The following is an 18,829-nucleotide window of genomic DNA, read 5'->3' on the forward strand; positions in this document are numbered from 1 at the left end:
TTACTTCTCAGTTTAAAAAAAAAAAAAAAAAAAAAAAAAAAAAGCTCCCCTAACCTCCCCATAATAAATACTTGTTATCCACTTTAAGACAATCTATGCTTTTGGCATTCTAGCTTCTTGGTGCTGCTGGAATTATTGGCTGTTGTCACAGTGAGAGGCAATTAACACAAAGTCTTGGGCACAGGTCTCAGTGGGGAGCTGAAGGAAACCCACAAGAGTTGGATGCCCTTCTGCTTCCACAGAATCATAGTAATGAGGCAAGTGTTGGCTCTTGGCTCTAAGTGCCCTTTCTCAAGCTGGCCATTGTCGTGTGGTGATCCTGTAACATTCCCCAAGGTGCAGCCCAGCACCCTCAGTTCCCAGGGATTCTGCTCATGAGCTCATATGCAAGAGCATCAGTGCTTGATTTGAGTTGATCAGCCACAGAAGAAGGCAGAGTGAGGGCTTGCATATAGTAAGCCCCACCTGAGTCTTTTTCTTTTTTTTTTTTTTTTTTTTTTTTTGAGACGGAGCCTGGCTGTTTTGCCCAGACTGGAGTACAGTGGCGTGATCTCAGCTCACTGCAAGCTCCTTCTCCCAGGTTCACGCCATTCTCCTGCCTCAGCCTCCTGAGTTGCTGGGACTACAGGCACCCGCCACCATGCCTGGCTAATTTTTTGTATTTTTTTAGTAGAGATGGGGTTTCACCGTGTTAGCCAGGATGGTCTCGATCTCCTGACCTCATGATCTGTCCGCCTCGGCCTCCCAAAGTGCTGGGATTACAGGCATGAGCCACTGTGCCCGGCCCCACCTGAGTTGTAATTATAGACCTGTTGTCTGCGTTTTCACCTATTATCTTTGTATCATGATCTAACAAAGGACATTTTTGGTTGGTTTGAAAAAAGTCCCTCGTATTTGGGAGCTGATATCACATGAAACTCGCAAGTCATGGGCGAGTAGCTGACAGAAGATGTTGATGGGTGGGAAAGAGATGGCTCTGGTCTCTCATTCATTAGAAAGCAACAGTTGATGAGTTCATGCCCTTCGTAGGGACATGGATGAAGCTGGAAACCATCATTCTCAGCAAACTATCGCAAGGGCAAAAAACCAAACACCGCATGTTCTCACTCATAGGTGGGAATTGAACAATGAGAACACTTGGACACAGGAAGGGGAACATCACACCCCGGGGCCTGTTGTGGGGTGGGGGGATGGGGGAGGGATAGCATTAGTAGATATACCTAACATGAATGACGAGTTAATGGGTGCAGCACACCAACATGGCACATGTATACATACGTAACAAACCTGCCCATTGTGCACATGTACCCTAGAACTTAAAGTATAAAAAAAAAAAAAAAAATAGCAACAGTTGTCAGTCCCTGCACAGGGCCCTCCTAGCCAGCTCTATCACTGTGTTATCTCACTAGCAGTAGACAAGATACAAACCCAAAGTTAAGCCCAGATCTGGGAGGAAGAAAAGTTATTTCAGTTCTGGCTGTGCTTTGACTAGCCACAGGCTAGTTCCCATCCCCTGTACTTACAGACTTGGTTACCCTCCAGGCAAGCGTAAGTACTCTCAATTGGAGAACTTGGACTCTGAACGAGGAATCCCAAGCCTTTTGTTTTTGTTTGCTTGCTTGCTTCACAGGAAGACTTCAGAACCAGACCTTAAGATATGGTGGACAGTCAACTATTTGTACAAAAGAGGGAAAAGAGTAACCGTTATTTGAGGTCTCTCCTGTAAATCAAGCAGTAGGTTTTAGGACCTATTGTTTCTGTTGTAAGGGCAGGTCTTTTATTTTTGTCTCTCATTGGTCCTTTGGTGTCGTACCTACTGTTCCCACTAGTAGTGGACACAGGCTCCATCCATAGCAGAGAATAGACACAGAGAAATTACACAGATTTCAAAGCATTTTTGAAAACAGGGAGGATCCATCTCAATTTGGATACCAGCAGAACTTGCGCTCACACATGCTGGGAGAGAGGGACAAAGCCACACAGTGTGTCATATCTTCTTAACCAGTTAAGAACTAGGATCTGGTCAGACACGGTGGCTCACGCCTGTAACCCCAGCACTTTGGGAGGCCGAGGTGGATGGATCACGAGGTCAGGAGATCGAGACCATCCTGGCCAACATGGTGAAACCCCGTCTCTACTAAAAAAAAAAAATACAAAAAGAAATTAACCGGGCGTGGTGGCGGGCGCCTGTAGTCCCAGCTACTCAGGAGGCTGAGGCAGGAGAATGGCATGAACCCGGGAGGCGGAGTTTGCAGTGAGCTGAGGTCGCACCACTGCACTCCGGCCTGGGCGACAGAGCGAGACTCCGTCCCAAAAAAAAAAAAAAAAAAAAAAACTAGGATCTAAGTAGTGAGAGCATTGGTCAGTGTCCAGAGAAAGAGGAAGGGAAGAAGTGCATGCAACCTTGCTGAGCCTAGTGCCTGGGGATGTCCATGGATTAATCTATGGGGAAGGCCTGGTCCGCCAATGCATGGGACCAGCATGTAGGGGGCAACACTTCTCAATGGACTTCTTTGTTTCCAGGCAACGCCCTGCCCTTGGAGAATGTCTGGCTTCGCTGGCAGCTGCCATACCAGTGGCATTCCTGGAGCCCACCCTTAATCGCTACAATCCACTCTCGGTCTTCAACACCAAAACCCCCAGGGAGAGGTCTAGTAAGTATCTCCCCTCAAAGGTCATCAACCCATTTCATGTGCTGAGAGGAGAGGAGCCACACAGGCAGGGAGCAGCAGCCCTGCAGCACTGTGGCTTTCTTGGCCTGAGAGGAGCCAGGAGGTGAGGTTAGGGAATAGGTTGCAGGTCTCCATCTTACTGGAGAAATACACATGGGCAAGGCTTTGATTTCCTCTCCTGTAAAGTGAGGAGTCAGTGTTGCTGATTTTGAAATCCTTTCCATCCTAAGACCTCAGGGTCTCTTGTCTGCTCTGGGTTTCAATTCCCCTTCTGCACCTGGGGATGTGACTCCTTTTTTGCAGTCCGTCTCCAGAGTGGTATCAGAAGGTGCACATCCACACTCATAACCTAATTAAACTCTTCATGTCCATGGAGAGGCTGTGCTTCTAAAGATGCTGACGACACATTTTCATCTTCGTGGAAGATAAGACATAGAAAAGCACCAAAAGGAAGAGAAAGTATACAAGAAAGAGTATTTCTTAGCAAAAGTATTGACACGCTAGGTTCCACAACAGGGTGGCAAACTATGACCACGGCAAATTTGGCCCCCTGCCTATTTTTGTAAATAAAGTTTTATTTGAACACAAACACACCTACTTATGTACATTTGACCTGTGGCTGCTTTAGCACGACAATGGCAAAGTTGAGTAGAGGCAGGAAAGTTTGGCCCGCGAGGCCTAAAATAAATAAAATCTGGCCCTCTACAGGAAACGTTTTTCACCTTCTCTTGTAGAATGATCCTGGAACTAAAATCCAAGGCAGATTGTAAATCTGCTTCTGGAGGGTCCTTGTATCTGGGTTAATTGTGATCCTGCCTAAGGACAAGGGAATAGAATAGAGGAGCTTCAAGTAGGAGCCTTGAATCAAGCTTGGACTCCATCTAGAAAGAACTGCGATGATTCCATCTATTCTGAAGCAAAAATTACCAAACTGTAGGCTAATCAATATTAAGGGAAAACAAGCCACAGTAAATTATTTTCAACCAGAACTTTTTCTATTCAGAACCAATGTTTTCTTAAAATATTGCTATACACTACCAGTAGATGTCTGGACGTGGTAGCAATTCCATTTAGTTCAAGCCCCCTTTCTCAAACTGCCATGAGATTTAAGGAAGAAGCATTCTGAGCAAGAAAGGGCTCATGCCACACTTTTCTTTGCCACTGCTGTTTTTTTCATCTAAAAATGCGAAGTGCTAAGCCATGGAAGCTTTATTCCCACTTGCTTCTTGTTACTTCAGGTTAGAGGAACACATTGCCCCCCCAGAAATGATCACCAGGACAATTCAGCTAAGGCCACTAATAAAAATCTTTCACTGAGCTAGAATACAGTGGAGACTAGTGTTCTCAGAGGTAGTCAAGAGAAACATTGCCAAGATGCCTCAACTTTCTAAAGTCCCACATGAACTCTGTAAGTTAACCTTTCCTCAACTGCTTCAGCCTCATCTCACCCTTTCTTCCTTTTGAAACTAGCAAAAAAAAAAAAAAAGGGATTTCCAACCTCTTTTTTTCTTCCCACTCCTGATTCCAAATGAGTCCTAGCTTTCCACCAAAGTGGAAGCTGAGCAACAGAGCAGACTTTGGTGAAGTTGAGAAGTGGCTGTGACATCTCCAGGCAAATGCCAGCCCAGGTGTTGCTTCCTGACTCCAAAGGGACATGGGGCCCAGTCATGACAATTCTGGATATGTATACGTTTATTCTGCTTCAACTGTGACTTGAGAAATAGTATATCTCTGTCTCTATACCAGCACTGCGTAGAGCTTCACCTGGGGAAAGAGAGAAACCGCCTCTGCTCTTCAGTTCATAAAGGCACAGTAGCAGGGCGAAATGAGGATGTGACAAAGATAGAGGAAAGCCTAGGTTAACTTTGGGAGGGAGGGGAATTAGTCTCTTGCATTGTGCTCCTTCCCAAGAGCTCTTTGAAAAGTGTTCCTTCTCATTCTATATACCTTTGCATTGATTTGATAAGACATATTCATAAATAAAAAATGACTCCCCATCATTGCATACTCCAAAGGAAGAAAAGAGACAAGGTTGTAATTAGAGATGACACAGTCCTTTATCCATTAGTAACACACTATGGGACTCTATGTCCAGCTCCCCTGAGCCCTTGTTTTTTAATCATTGAATTCAGCAGAGAGAGAATGCTGACCATGTGTATGGCTCTTTGAAAGTTTATCTAGAGCCAGAGAATGACTGATGGCTTAATGAGCTGTAAGAAGGTAGACTTCATTCATTACAAAGTGGGTGGCCTGAGGGATAAAGGGCGGGGAGGAATGTATAAGGTGACAGATGATGTGAGCCTGTGGTTTAGAAATACAATATGAACTGATTTATCACATCTTCAGTTAATGGGGCATCTCTATTAATTGACACTTGATGCTTTGCCAGCAGAATTACTCAGATTAGTATCTTTGATGCCCTGTAACATCCTAGTGCATTTTCTTCCTCATCCAAAAATTATTAAGATATACCTAGAAAAAGTTTCATACTGTTATGTGCCAGTTATTCGAAACTAGTTAAATCCTTAGTTATGGGTGGCAGTGATCTATTAATCAGAACACTAGATGTCAGACCAAAGCATCCTATTGCCAGTCAGTTTGCTTTTCTTCTGTACCCTATTGGAACTCTTTTCTCTTTGGTTGATTATTCCAATTCTAATGTAAGCCATCTGTCTGTCTTGCAAAGAGAAGAGGTGCTAAGGTGAGGCACACAGGACTTTAGAATCTAATCCGGTGATTCTTGAATTCTAACGCGCATCAGAATCACCCAGGAGGCTTGTTCAAGACTGTTGAGCCCCACCCCTAGGGTTTCTAATGCAGTAAGTCAGTTTGGAGCGAGGCCCAGGAATTTGCATTTTCAGCCGATCTCCAGGTGATGCTGGTGCTGCTGGTAGGAGGACCGCACTTTGAGAATTATTGATCTAGAAGATAAAAGGACAGTGATTCCAAAGATTCCCCGTAACAGTCTTGTGTCTGATTCTAAGAGGACACAGCTGAGGCTGTTTTTCTAACAGCTAACTCGGAATTCATTCTGTGGGTTTATGCTGTGGCATTTGAAGTACAAAACACCCTGAATCACAAATGTTTGTTCCACTCAAGGACCAATTACGTATAAATAACTTTTAAAGGTCATTATAATGGCTCCAGTGCAGCAACCTCAAGCAACTCTGTTTTTCTTAGGCAGCGGGCAAAAAGTGTTCATGATGATGTATTGTCTATGTGACATTTAAACAAACGCACCTGAGCCTTATCGTTTATAATCCCACGGCAAATAGTTGTAAATTTCAGTTGCATCTATGGCAGTGGCATTGTTCTGTGTGTAGAACCTCAAGGTAGAACATTTGACTTCCCTGTGTTTATCTCTGAGAGTGTGTGCGTGTAAAATTATTTTGTTTGCAAGGGTCTCTCCAGACTCCCGTGATCTTGTTACCCATGACCATTGTTGTCTTGCTGCGAGATGCAGGACAGGCTCATTCTCTGCAAATGACCATATCTGACCCATAATTTCCTTCTGCAAATCACAAGAGTTCAGGGTTCTTTGGCTTTCATGCTATTAATCCTTTTCAATTGTCTGGGTTTTAAAAGATATTGGTCCACTCCTGACATCCAAGGAGGAGAGATTTTTAGCGTTGTATCCACCAAAGGGCTCTAGTGATAGCAACAAAAATCATCACCAGGGAAAGGCTAATAGTGCTTCACTGGGCCTATTCCATAGCATAAAGACTGCTGGGATCCATTACTTTGCAACTGCACATCCTGTCCAGGTAGAACCACTTATCTCAGCTGCAGATTCATTCTCTCCAAGATAGCCGGGATTATTCTGTATATCTGTTCCATGCACTGTAACCATGAGAGAAATTGAGACAGTCCCTTTCAATTGACCAGTATTCCCAAAGGCCAAGGAATTTGGTATGGCCTCTCCTATTTATTAATCCTTCAATTCCAATGGATATAAAATCTGAAAATCTAGAGAAGAAAGACCTCAAGCCAACAGTAATCCCAATGGCAAAGGGCCTGCAGGCATAACCCAATTCACTAAACGTACATTTGTATTTGCAGTGTTCTGCTTTATCTTTGGAAACGTATGAGAACTTTGCATTTGATTCCAAATATCAAAAATAATTTCCTCAAATCTTCCAGTGAACTGATGTTCTGGGAAAACACACCACATTTTTCCCGTGGCTTCCTAGACTGCCTAGCTCCTTCAGTGCCGGATGTTTTTGCCCCAGTTTGAGAAGTTTGGCCTGAGGAGGAAGTAGACACATTCTGTAGGAAGCAGTGTAGATCAATGGGTGCCTATGCAAACCTTTGGGCTTGTGGCTCTTACTCAGAATTGTCCATGTCCCTCCACTCAGAGCCCTTGTTATCTCCTAACGTGTCAGGAACTTCAGGATGCTTCCAGTCTTCCTCCCGTCTTGCAGGAAAGAGTGTCCTTTACCTTAAGGGAAGCAGGACAGATAAGCCCTGGATTTTTCTGTTTACAGTTCTTGCATCTGACAACCCTCCATGGTTGAATATTGAACTCTGTCTGTTGATACTTCAGCCCGTGTGTCCTTGTCTAGAGCAGCACCCTCAATCATTCAGGGTGAGGAAAAGATAGGGTTCCCACGATTCCTTACAAATCAGTCCTTGGAAACAAAAAGGATTAAGTGATTGACAGGGAGTCAATCAAGCCACCTCAGGTCATCCATCATTTCTATTGTGAAGCCAGAAATCAGTCCACGTGCGATGCTTTTCCCCCCAGAATTCCAGCTGGATGGAAAGTTGTTGTTTCTGGTTCAGCTGAAGGACTATTAGATGAGTAGACTTTTATTTTTCCTTTTCTAAGCCGAGGATAGATGTGATCCAGGCAATGGCACCACAACTTGGAACTAAACACTGATCAGTTGCTTTTCTCCTCTGATTACTGATTTTCCTGCAGGGGACACACTAAGGCCCAGGCAGGCAAGCCAAGAGGGAGAAGCCACGAGACTGGCTTCATCACAGGGTAGTCTTAGGAACTAACTATCCCTCATCCTTGTGTCTGCTCTACTCCTTTAACCACGTGTTTGTTTTAACCTCACCTCAACATGACATCTAGGAAGATAATGCAGCCTCTGGAAGCTGCAGTCTGTTCACAGACAGCTGGAGGACAAAAGCCACTCTACATCCAAGCTCACTGCTGTGAAGCTCTAGAAATTTATTTCTAAAGACCAAAGGAAAGGAGGGGCAGAGAGAAAGAAGCTTGCACCCACTGTGCTTTTGAATTTCTGTCCCTTTATTCTTCCTCTCAATCAGTTCTGGGGATGCCAGACACGGTGGAAGACATGTGTCCTGACATCCCCCAGCTGGAAGGCCTGATGAAGGAAATCAACGACCTGGCTGAGTCAGGGGCCCGGTACACAGAGATGCCCCATGTCATCGAGGTGATCTTACCCATGCTCTGCAACTACCTGTCCTACTGGTGGGAGCGGGGGCCTGAGAACCTGCCCCCCAGCACAGGGCCATGCTGCACCAAGGTCACCTCTGAACACCTCAGTCTCATCCTGGGCAACATTCTGAAAATCATCAACAACAACCTGGGCATCGATGAGGCCTCCTGGATGAAGCGCATTGCAGGTACCAATGCCTTTCTCCCCAGTCCCCAGCCCAGGGGCCAAGATAACTGGATTCTCTTTTCATCTCTATTATTAATTCCAAGATGTTTTGCACAAGCTCTATTCTATATTTAAACCTCCCCATACCCACCCCAGTTGCTAAACAGTAAAAAGAATTGACATATTCCTCTGAAGAGCTTCCTGGAGCCAATGCTCCTGGCCCACTCCCCTACTCATCCAGGCCCCTCAACTCTCCAGGAAGCCCTTCTTAATCAACTCCATTCAAATCCAGTGAGCATTGCTTTATTTGATTTTGGTACTCAAGAATCCCATTTGCTCTTACAGTAATAATTGTCCAGAATTTTCCTGGTAAGTAATCCTGTGTGTTTTCCACTTGTATAAAACTCACTCCCATCTGACCTACACTGTAAGTTCCTTACTGTCACTCTGCATTTGTATTTCACTCTATGCTTTCTAAGACACTGTCTCATGTGGGCTCACGGTAGTGGCACTTTGCTGTTTTTTTTTTTTTTTTCTTTTGCATCCCTCTAAAGTTACTTTCATGCAGCCAGCTCTCAATGAATGTTATTAGCCAATTTTCTCTTCCTGAAGCAACTTCAAAGAAAGGACAGGCTTGGAAAATCAATAACTATACTTTCCACAGTCAGGAAACCACAAATATTTTGTGTCTTCTCTGTCAAACTATAGTCCAAGGAGACAGAAGCTAAGGCAAAATTACTGCTTTTGATGGACCTATGATTTAGGTAGTGGAGTCCACCAGTAGCATCTTTACCCATATAATCTCCTGGACATGAAAACAATGGCTAGGCTAAAGGGAACTATTAATCCAACACTGGTATTTACTTTCCTGGACAAAGGAATCGATGTCCTTCTGCAGGACCAAGGAAGAAAAGTTACTGCTTCTTCCTGTCTCACAGATGAACTGAGATCAAAATTATAAATGTTTTGGGTGCTAATAGCAGCTAGATAATATAAGTCTCTGTGGACATTTGAATAGAGTTGGTGTTCCTCTATTACCCATTAGCCCTAAAATATTGTTAACCATAAGGTAATTTTTCAATGAGTTTTACTTGGTAAATCTGAATTAAGGGAAGGAAGGGTTTCAAAAAAATCTCCTCCCTTACCTCCCTAGAGGTGCACAGAGGGAAAGTGTTACAACATGAGGGCCACTGGTGGAAACTGAAGTTTGGCCTGTTATTCCACAGGTGAATCTAGAATTCATTCGGACAGGCAACTTATTTCTTGGTGACTAAACAAAGTCAATTTTAAGTAGTAACCCCAAATCACCCACATAAGGTGTAGCCATTCCGATTACATATCTAAAGCAGAGTTGCTCATTGAAGAAGGCTAAGAAGTCACAACTTCTTGGTGAATGCAGAGAGCGCCATTAACCTTCTCTTTCTAAAAGTATCTTTTTTATAAAAGTAAAATATAAAGTGATATTTCGAAGAAAATTGCTGGAATGCAAGCTGTTTCTAACTGTAATGCCTTAAGCTAAAGACACTTTGAAAACATGAATGTGGATTGTCAGTGGTTCACAACTCTCACTCACTCATTTTTTTCTTACAATTACTCTGATCTTTAAAAAAAAAAAAATGGAAAGACATATTGCTCTTTCTCTGACTGCTTGTTTCTGCTTTTCAACTTCTAGTGATCACCCCAGCCTCTTTTTGTTCATTTATAACTGATACCAGAGTTATATCCCTCCCTCAGAGCCCAGAGGAGTCTCCAGGCAATAGGTTGGCAGGTTTCAAATGTTGAGGCTGAGGATGGTAGTCGGGTTAATGTGCTTTTAACAACAGATTGTTCTGTAAAATACAGAAAACATATATTGAGTGCCCGCTCTTAGCACAGTACTTCTTGTTAATAAAAGGCTGCCTTCAGGAAGTTTACAATCTGCTAGTGAGCCGAAAGCAAAAAGAATGGACTATAAAATAATACAAAATAGTCTGTCATGAAGAGCTAAGGGGTGTGGCACAGGCCATGTGTGCATGAGAGGTTCGAGGGAGGCAGAGGCTCCCCATGGCCTGGAAGAGCAGAGCAGGAATATGGACCTTCTCCCATAGTGGCCTCGGTCCCCCTTCCCCCCGAGGTGACTCTATGAGAGGGAAGTATCAAGGGGAAGATTGAGGAAGGGAACAAGGGGCAGGTGCCATCCTGAGTTGATGGGATTCCACGGCCTCACCTTTCAGTCATGTCTTTCATTTTTATCAATTGCCATAATACGTGAAATGACGGGGAGGCGCTTTGTAAACACAGTGTATGCACAGCCCATCATCAGCAAAGCCAGACCCGACCTGCTGAGAAGCCACTTCATCCCAACTCTGGAGAAGCTGAAGAAAAAGGCTGTCAAGACGGTGCAGGAGGAGGAGCAGTTGAAAGCCGATGGCAAAGGGGACACCCAGGAGGCGGAACTCCTCATCCTGGACGAGTTCGCGGTCCTCTGCAGAGATCTCTATGCCTTCTACCCCATGCTGATCCGCTACGTGGACAACAACAGGTACGGAGGAGACCACTGGGAGCCTGTCTGCCCCTCTGTGGGGCTAGTTTAGGCAACAGAATAAAACGGAAAGATGATGTTGAGTTGTTAACAGTGAGATAAAGGAGGTGATAGCTGCCCCCACCATTCTCCTTCCCAACACCAATGGTTCCTGCTGTGGGAGCTCTGGGCAGTGCTTTCCTGGAGCAGCGATTCTGTATGGTCTGTGACATGGCCATCCCCTCCATCCTTACGGAGGGGATGGTCAAATAAAGGTAGCAGTGACCCACTTCTGCCCCTCTGCTGTTCACTAACGTATTCCTTCAACCAATACTGCCTGACTGTGTGTTAAGCGCTCTTCTAGGCTTTAAGTGATAGGAGTGAACAGAAAAGACAAGCTCTCTGGCCTAGGGAGATTTCTTTCTGGGGCTAGGAGAGGTGCATAAACAATAAACAACCCATATAAGTAAATTATATAGAATGGGGTAAGGGGAATTAGGAGGGTCAGGGTGGGGTGGGAGTTGTATTTTTAGATAGGCTGTTACTGAGAAATCAACATTTGAGCAAAGACCTGAAGTCAGTAAAGTTTGGAACCAGAAAGATCTGGGGCGAGGGTATTGCAGGAACAGGAAACGCCTGGTGCAGGCGCCAAGAAAAAAGTGTGTTTGGGATGTTCAAGGGACCAAAAGGAGGCCAGTGTAGCTGAAGCAGAGGGAGGGGTGGGGAAGAGCAGTAGAAGATGTCAGAGAGGCAACATGGGGCCGAGAGTCCAGGCCTGGGACGCCACTGTGAGGACTCTGACTTTTACTCTGAGTCAGATAACAAGCCCCTGGAGATTTTGAGGGAGTCTGTAATGTGATCTGATTCACTCTTTGAGCACTGTAGCAAGAGGTGGAGGCAGTAGGGAAGGAAGAAGACCAGTGGGAGGCTCTCCATGATCCAGGCAAGAGTGGAATGTGATCCATAGAAACTGAAAGTGGATTAGCAGTGTCAGGATGTGGCAGAGAGTGATGGGGAGGGACTGCTTTATACTTCTTTTTAAGCACTGGGGTTTCCTTTTGGGGTGATGAAAACACCGTGGAACTGGATAATGATTGTAGTTTCACAACATTGTGAATGTACTAAACATCACTGATTGCAAATTTTATGTTATATGCATTTTACCAGGTTTATATATATATGTATGTTTTTTGTTTGTTTGTTTGTTTTTTTGAGATGGAGTCTCTCTTTGTCACCCAGGCTGGAGTGCAGTGGCGCGATCTCGCCTCACTGCAAGCTCCGCCTCCTGGGCTCATGCGATTCTCCCACCTCAGCCTCCTGAGTAGCTGAGATTACAGGCACACGCCACCATGCCTCGCTAATTTTTTGGTATTTTAGTAGAGATGGGATTTTACCATGTTGCCCAGGGTGGTTTCAAACTCCTGAGCTCAAGCAATCCGCCTGCCTCAGCTTCCCCAAAGTGTTGGGATTACAGATTACTGGCCTTCCTTTTTTTTTTTTCTTTTTTTTTTTTTTTTTGAGACAGAGTCTCACTCTGTCACCCAGGCTGGAGTGCAGTGGTGCAATCTTGGCTCACTACAAGCTCCGCCTCCTGTGTTCATGCCATTCTCCTGCCTCAACCTCCCGAGTAGCTGGGACTACAGGCCCACACCACCACGCCCGGCTAATTTTTATTGTATTTTTTAGTAGAGACAGGGTTTCACCATGTTAGCCAGGATGGTCTCGATCTCCTCACCTCGTGATCCACCCGCCTCGACCTCCCAAAGTGCTGGGATTACAGGTGTGGGCCACCGTGCCCGGCCCTTTTTTTTTTTTTTCTTTAAGTTGATGGTGGCTGAGGCCAGGATGGTAGCAGTGAAAGTTGCCAGAAGTTATCAGATTCTGGGTCTGTTTTAGAGGTAGAGCCCTTGGAATTTCCAAATTGGGAATGAGAGAAAAGAGAAGAGTCAAAAATGATTCCAGGAATTTTGCCTGAATACATGGAAGAATGGCCTTTTCAGCAACTGAGGAAGACTGTGGATACATCAGATTTGGCCAAGGTTGGACTGAGGTCATTGAGGGGAAGATCAGGAGATCACTTCCAGACATGTTGAATTTAGTTGCCTATTCAATAGAAAAGTGAAAATGTTGAATGGGCAATTGCATATAAGATTCAGAGTTCAGAGGAGAGGTCTGGTGTAGACGTATGAATTTGGGAGTAACTGATACATTTAAGGACTGTGAGACTAGATGAGATAAGTAAAGGATTGAGGAAGGGACAGAAGAGTTCCTCAGTACTAAGAGGTCAGGCAGAAGAAGAGGAACAGCAAATGAGACTGAGAGGGAGAAACCAACCAGACAGTAGTAAAGCCAACAGAATGTTGTATCCTGGGTGCCAACTTCACAAAGAGTTTCCAGAAAGAAAGAATGACCAACTGTTTCAAATGCTGCTGGTAAATAAGATGAGAACTGAGACTGGGCATTATATTAAGCAGCTCATTAGTTATTGGTGACCTTGACAAGAGCAGTGTCTGCGAAGTATTGAAGATAAAAAGCCTCTTTGGAATGGGTTAAAAGAATGAGAGAAAAGGACTTGGATCCAGCAATACAGGCAACTTGTTCAAGTTTTACTCTAAAGGAGAACAGAGAAATGGGACACTAGCTAGAGGCAGAAGTGTGGTCAAGAGAGGAGTTGTTAACATAGGAAACTTATAGGTTGTTTCTTCACCAATGGGAAGGATTCAGTAGAGTCAGGGCCTATGATCATGTAAGAGAGAGACAATTTCTAAGGCAATGTCCTTGAGCAGGTGAAAGGTCAGCCTTAGGAAGTTCATCCACAGCAACAGACAGGAGGGCAGAGACTGTGTGTGACACACACACACACACACACACACACACACACACCTCTACATTCAGAGAGAGAGAGGGAGAGAGGAGGTCTTTTGGGGTCCTTTTCTGATTGCTTTTATTTTCTCAGTGAAGTAGGAAGCAAGATCATCAGTTGGGGGTGAAGATGGGGAAAGGTACCTAGAGGTTTGAAGAGTAAAGAGAAGGTATGAGGTGGTTCCCAGGGAAAGTGGAAGAATAGATGGACCAGGGAGATGCAGGGTGATTACCATGTAGCATTAAGAGATCTCTGGTCATGAATTTACAGTAAGACCCATCAGCACGTTGTCTTTTTCTCCAGCCAAATTCAGCTGTCAGATATCCACCAAGAATAGGAAGTAAGTTGCGTTTAATGAGAGGTGAGGTTTTGCAAAGTGAGTATAACAAAAACAGGCTAGGGAGTTAAGGGTATATGTAAGGAGGTAATTATAAAGATTTACCGTGGAATTTAAGCTGGATGAAGAGGAGGACAGAAAATAGAAAGCCTAATGTGCATGAACAGACAAAGGATCAAAGGATTGTTGGAGAGTGGGTACTAGATAGGAGGAAGGTAGTGGACAGAGAAGGGAAATGCATGGATTTAAGCTTAGGGGATTAGGGGAGGTTGCAGTTATTAGTAATGACCGTGGAATTGCATACTGAGGCAAGTGGAGGGCAAGACCCTTAGAGAAGAAATCAACAGACTGAAATGCCATGGAGCTGGAAAATCATAAACACATATATTGAAGTCACTGAGAATGAAGACTGGTGACATGTTGAGAATATCAGTGAGATATGTGCTAAAAGCATGGATAAAGGAAGGGGAATGGCTCGGATTAGTGGACACCTTGGTATGAGATGAAATTCAAAACTGGAGACTTTCGGAGACACTTTGTGGTGTGTGTCTCTGTTCTGATATTGGAGCACCATTTAGAGAGGAGAGGTGGAAAAGAGCACAATATAATGAACTTACCCAAACCTGCTGCTCCCTTCTCTCAAGGCCTCTCCCCCAATCTGAGTCCTTCAGGAGGGTCACCCAGAATCCTCATTCTTTCTCTATCCCTTGCCTTCAGCCCTTCACACTGACTCTGTGCACCTTCCCTTCTCTCCCATCAGTCAGTCCCCTGGGGTGGTGGCCATATTCTGTGCTGGACAGGCTGTGTGTCCCAGTTCACCGTCATCACTTCTATTCTACAGAACTTCAAAGGTTGAAAGTCTCTAATGTCATAATCAGGCAAATTAATTAATGTCATAGGAGAAATTTTTAATGTAATTCACTCTTTCCCCAATGTTCGTTTGGTGCACAAAATTTAGCTGAGTCAAAATAAATAAACAACAATTATATGAGAAATGTGAAGGCTTGTGGGAATATAAGTCTATAAAATCATAAAGCTATTGATAGGGTGAACACAGACATTTCCATTGTATCTTAGGGTATGACCCTTACCCTATTTGTGGGTTTTGTTGCATTTTTCCCTGCAACCAAATATGTGTCAGTTGTCCAAGTCCATTCTCCAGTTCTCCAACACCAATTGGGTATCCAACAATCCAATTTAATTCTAACAGTAACTACGCAGAGTTAGTGCAGATCCCACAGGTCAATGGCTCAGTTCTGCAAGACTGTTCCTGCCTCAGACACCAGCCACAAATGAGTTGCCCAGGCTGCTCACACTTCTGCCCAGCGAACTGCAAATTCCATGGTTCTCATGACCTGGTTTGATAATTCACTCAGATTTGATAATTCACTGGAATAGCTTATAGAACTCAGGAAAGCACATTAATAATTACAGGCTTATTAGAAAAGAATCAACTCAGGAACATTCAAATGGAAAAGACGCATAGGGAAATGTATGGGTGTAGGGGAGTGCAGAACCTCTGTGTCCACCCTGGCACACACCACCCTCCCTGCCCATCAATGTGTTTACCAACCTGTAGGCTCCCTGCATCTCATACGAGCTTTTCTGTAAGTTTCATTGATAAATCACTGGCCATTGGTGATTGAGATTGAACTCAATCTTCAGCACCTCCTCTCTCCCCAGAGGTAGGGAGTGAGGCTGAAAGTTCCAACCCTCTTACCATGTGCTTGGTCTTTCTGGTAACCAGGGCCATCCTGAAGCTACCTAGCCCTTCCCCACTCAAGGGTCACTTCATTAGCATAAACCCAGGTATGGTCAAAGGGGCTCGTTATATATAATAAAAAAAAACTCCTATTCCTCAGGAAATTCCACAAGTTCTAGTAGCTCTGTGCCTGGAAACAGGGGCAAAGACTAATACATATTTTTATTATACTATACCCTTCTAAAGTTTAAAGCCCTAAAACACAAATTTGAAAATGTTTAATTTTAAGGTACCCATTATAGATATTGAAGGGATGCAGGAATATTTGGGGGAACATTGGTAACTTTTTGAGTGGTAACCCGTTCTGCCATGGGCAAGAAATGAGCCTGGATATACTCATTTTAGCATTTATTTTATAAGGCAAATTGTACTTACTATTTAAAATAACCCAATTAAGATTACTTATATTTAGCATTCCAATAGAAACACTTTACACACAACACCTTACACACACACACTCTCTCTCTCTCTATATATATATATACACATATATAAATATATAAATTTAGTATACATAAATATATATAATATACATAAATATATAATATATATTTATTACATATAAATATAACATACATAAATATATATTACATATAAATATAACATACATAAATATATATTACATATAAATATAACATACATAAATATATATTACATATAAATATAACATACATAAATATATATTACATATAAATATAACATACATAAATATATATTACATATAAATATAACATACATAAATATATATTACATATAAATATAACATACATAAATATATATTACATATAAATATAACATACATAAATATATATTACATATAAATATAACATACATAAATATATATTACATATAAATATAACATACATAAATATATATTACATATAAATATACATAAATATATATTACATATAAATATATATACATAAATATATTATATATAAGTATATAATATACATACATATATTTATAAATATATAATATACATACATATATATTTATATATAAATATATAATATACATACGTATATATTTATATATAAATATATAAATACATACATTATATATTTATATATAAATATATAATATACATACATATATTTATATATAAATATATACATACGTATATATTTATATATAAATATATAATATACATACGTATATATTTATATAATATATAAATATATATTTATGTGAAAATTAGTATAATTTCCCATAGATAGGTAAGATAATATTTTATATATATATACATATATAAATATATATATATAAAAAATTTTTTCTTTCCTTACCTATCTGTGGGAAATTGTACTCATTTTCACACACAAAAATCCCTGCTTTTTTGAGGGTCATCATTTTAGTCATTTCCCATATCATAATAATGTTAGCAGTGTAGAGAAGGAAATCGCCAGAGTTTGAAGTGAAAAATAAAAGTAGAGTAAGGTTGCTCCTGGAATAGCTCTTTAATTGCATTTATCACTATTGACGATCAAGACTCAAAACAGAGTATGTTGTACTTATGCACTGTTTGACAGTTGCTAAAAATGGCAATGTCAGAGAGTCTTTGAGGTCATCATTAATTCATTCATCCCCACTTTTCAATCTGTTCTTCCCAGAGCATCACGGTCATATGAGCCGTGCTGAGAAATACAGGCTTCCAACGTGACTGCCTTTACTTTCTTCAGGTCCTCTCTTCATCCAAAAAATTAGCTGGCTTTGAATTATGGAATTGTGGCTTTGGCAGGGTTGTTAGAGGTCACCTCATCTTACCTCCCAGTGGATGGAGAAATACCCTTTCCTTTTTCCTATCGTGACTTTCTGCCTCTGGTTACTGGGAAAAGTGAAGGGCAAAAGACGACAGGGACAGCATTGCCATGCATGCAATCCCATTCTGGTTTCAGACCGTTCAAACCATTTGAGCTCAAAGGATAACTCCTACCTATCAGCTCTAATTTTACTCTCCAGAACCAGACAAAATTACTCTAATCCCTCTTGTGGCAGCTCTTTAAATATGTAACAGAGCCATCTTGGGCTTTCCTCTTCCCTGCTTTTTCTCATATTAAACCTTAGTACTCCTTTCTGCCCTGCCACAGCAGTGTGTAAAATTTCTTCTGTGTCTGGAATACTCTTCTGAAGAGCGGCTTCTGTAGGTCAGTGTCCAACCTGAAGTTGACCCAGAATAAGCAAGAACCAGCTGTGGTGTGCTCAGTGGGGGACACATAAGTGCTTCGTTTCCGCATGCCAGGAGATAAAAGTCAAGACGTATTAAACAAGTCTTTTTTTTTTTTGAGACAGAGTCTCACTCTGTTGCCCAGCCAGCCAGGCTGGAGTGCAGTGGCATGATCTTGGCTCACTGTAACCTCTGCCTCCTGGATTCAAGCGATTCTCCTGCCTCAGCCTCCAGAGTAGCTGGGATTACACGCATGCGCCACTACGCCCGGCTAATTTTGTATTTTTAGTAGAGACAGGGTTTCACCATGTTGGTCAGGCTGGTCTTGAAGTCCTGACCTCAGGTGATCCACCCACCTCGGCCTCCCAAAGTGCTGGGATTACAGGCATGAGCCACCGCACCCGACCTAAACAAGTCTCTCTTTCTAAAAGGCAATCGTCTTCTTAGCCTCCTTCCTAGGAGTCAGAAATATTTGGAACTTAGCATTGAACTTTAAATAGTGAGATTTTTGGTGAAAACCTCTCTCTCAAACTGTTGAAGGGAGTTAGAGTAAACCCCATGCAGCAACTGCCTCAGGCTTGGTCCTCTAGGGGAGGCTTTGGAACAAAGCTGAAAACAGCTCTTACCGCCAAAGTTGACATGCTAACTGTGAACACAGGAGCATGGCTTCATTTTTTTTCAAAACCTGATTATTTGTTGTTTTTTGTTTTGTTTTGTTTTGTTTTTGTTTTTGTTTTTAGGACAAAGTCTCGCTCTGTCGCCCAGGCTGGAGTGCAGTGGAGCGATCTCACTGCAACCTACACCTCCTGGGTTCAAGTGATTCTCCTGCCTCAGCCTCCCGAGTAGCTGGGATTACAGGCATGTGCCACTACTCCCGGCTAATTTTGTATTTTTAGTAGAGACGGGGTTTCACCATGTTGGTCAAGCTGGTCTTGAAGTCCTGACATGAGGT

The 18,829-nt window shown here is 42.7% G+C and overlaps 1 protein-coding gene across 7 annotated transcripts in view; it reads left to right on the forward strand.

Annotated features, from left to right (window-relative positions):
* Nucleotides 1-18,829, forward strand: part of RYR3 (ryanodine receptor 3) — a 561,166-nt gene that overhangs the window by 471,938 nt on the left and 70,399 nt on the right. For all 7 annotated transcript variants that reach the window (XM_024232640.3, XM_054532557.2, XM_054532556.2 and 4 more), the window contains exons 65-67: nucleotides 2,524-2,654; nucleotides 7,950-8,270; nucleotides 10,529-10,769. In XM_024232640.3, coding sequence (XP_024088408.2) covers nucleotides 2,524-2,654; nucleotides 7,950-8,270; nucleotides 10,529-10,769 — 693 coding nt within the window. The remainder of the gene's footprint in view (nucleotides 1-2,523; nucleotides 2,655-7,949; nucleotides 8,271-10,528; nucleotides 10,770-18,829) is intronic.

The sequence above is a fragment of the Pongo abelii genome, chromosome 16 (genome assembly GCF_028885655.2).
Source record: "Pongo abelii isolate AG06213 chromosome 16, NHGRI_mPonAbe1-v2.0_pri, whole genome shotgun sequence".
Classification (NCBI taxonomy): domain Eukaryota; kingdom Metazoa; phylum Chordata; class Mammalia; order Primates; family Hominidae; genus Pongo; species Pongo abelii.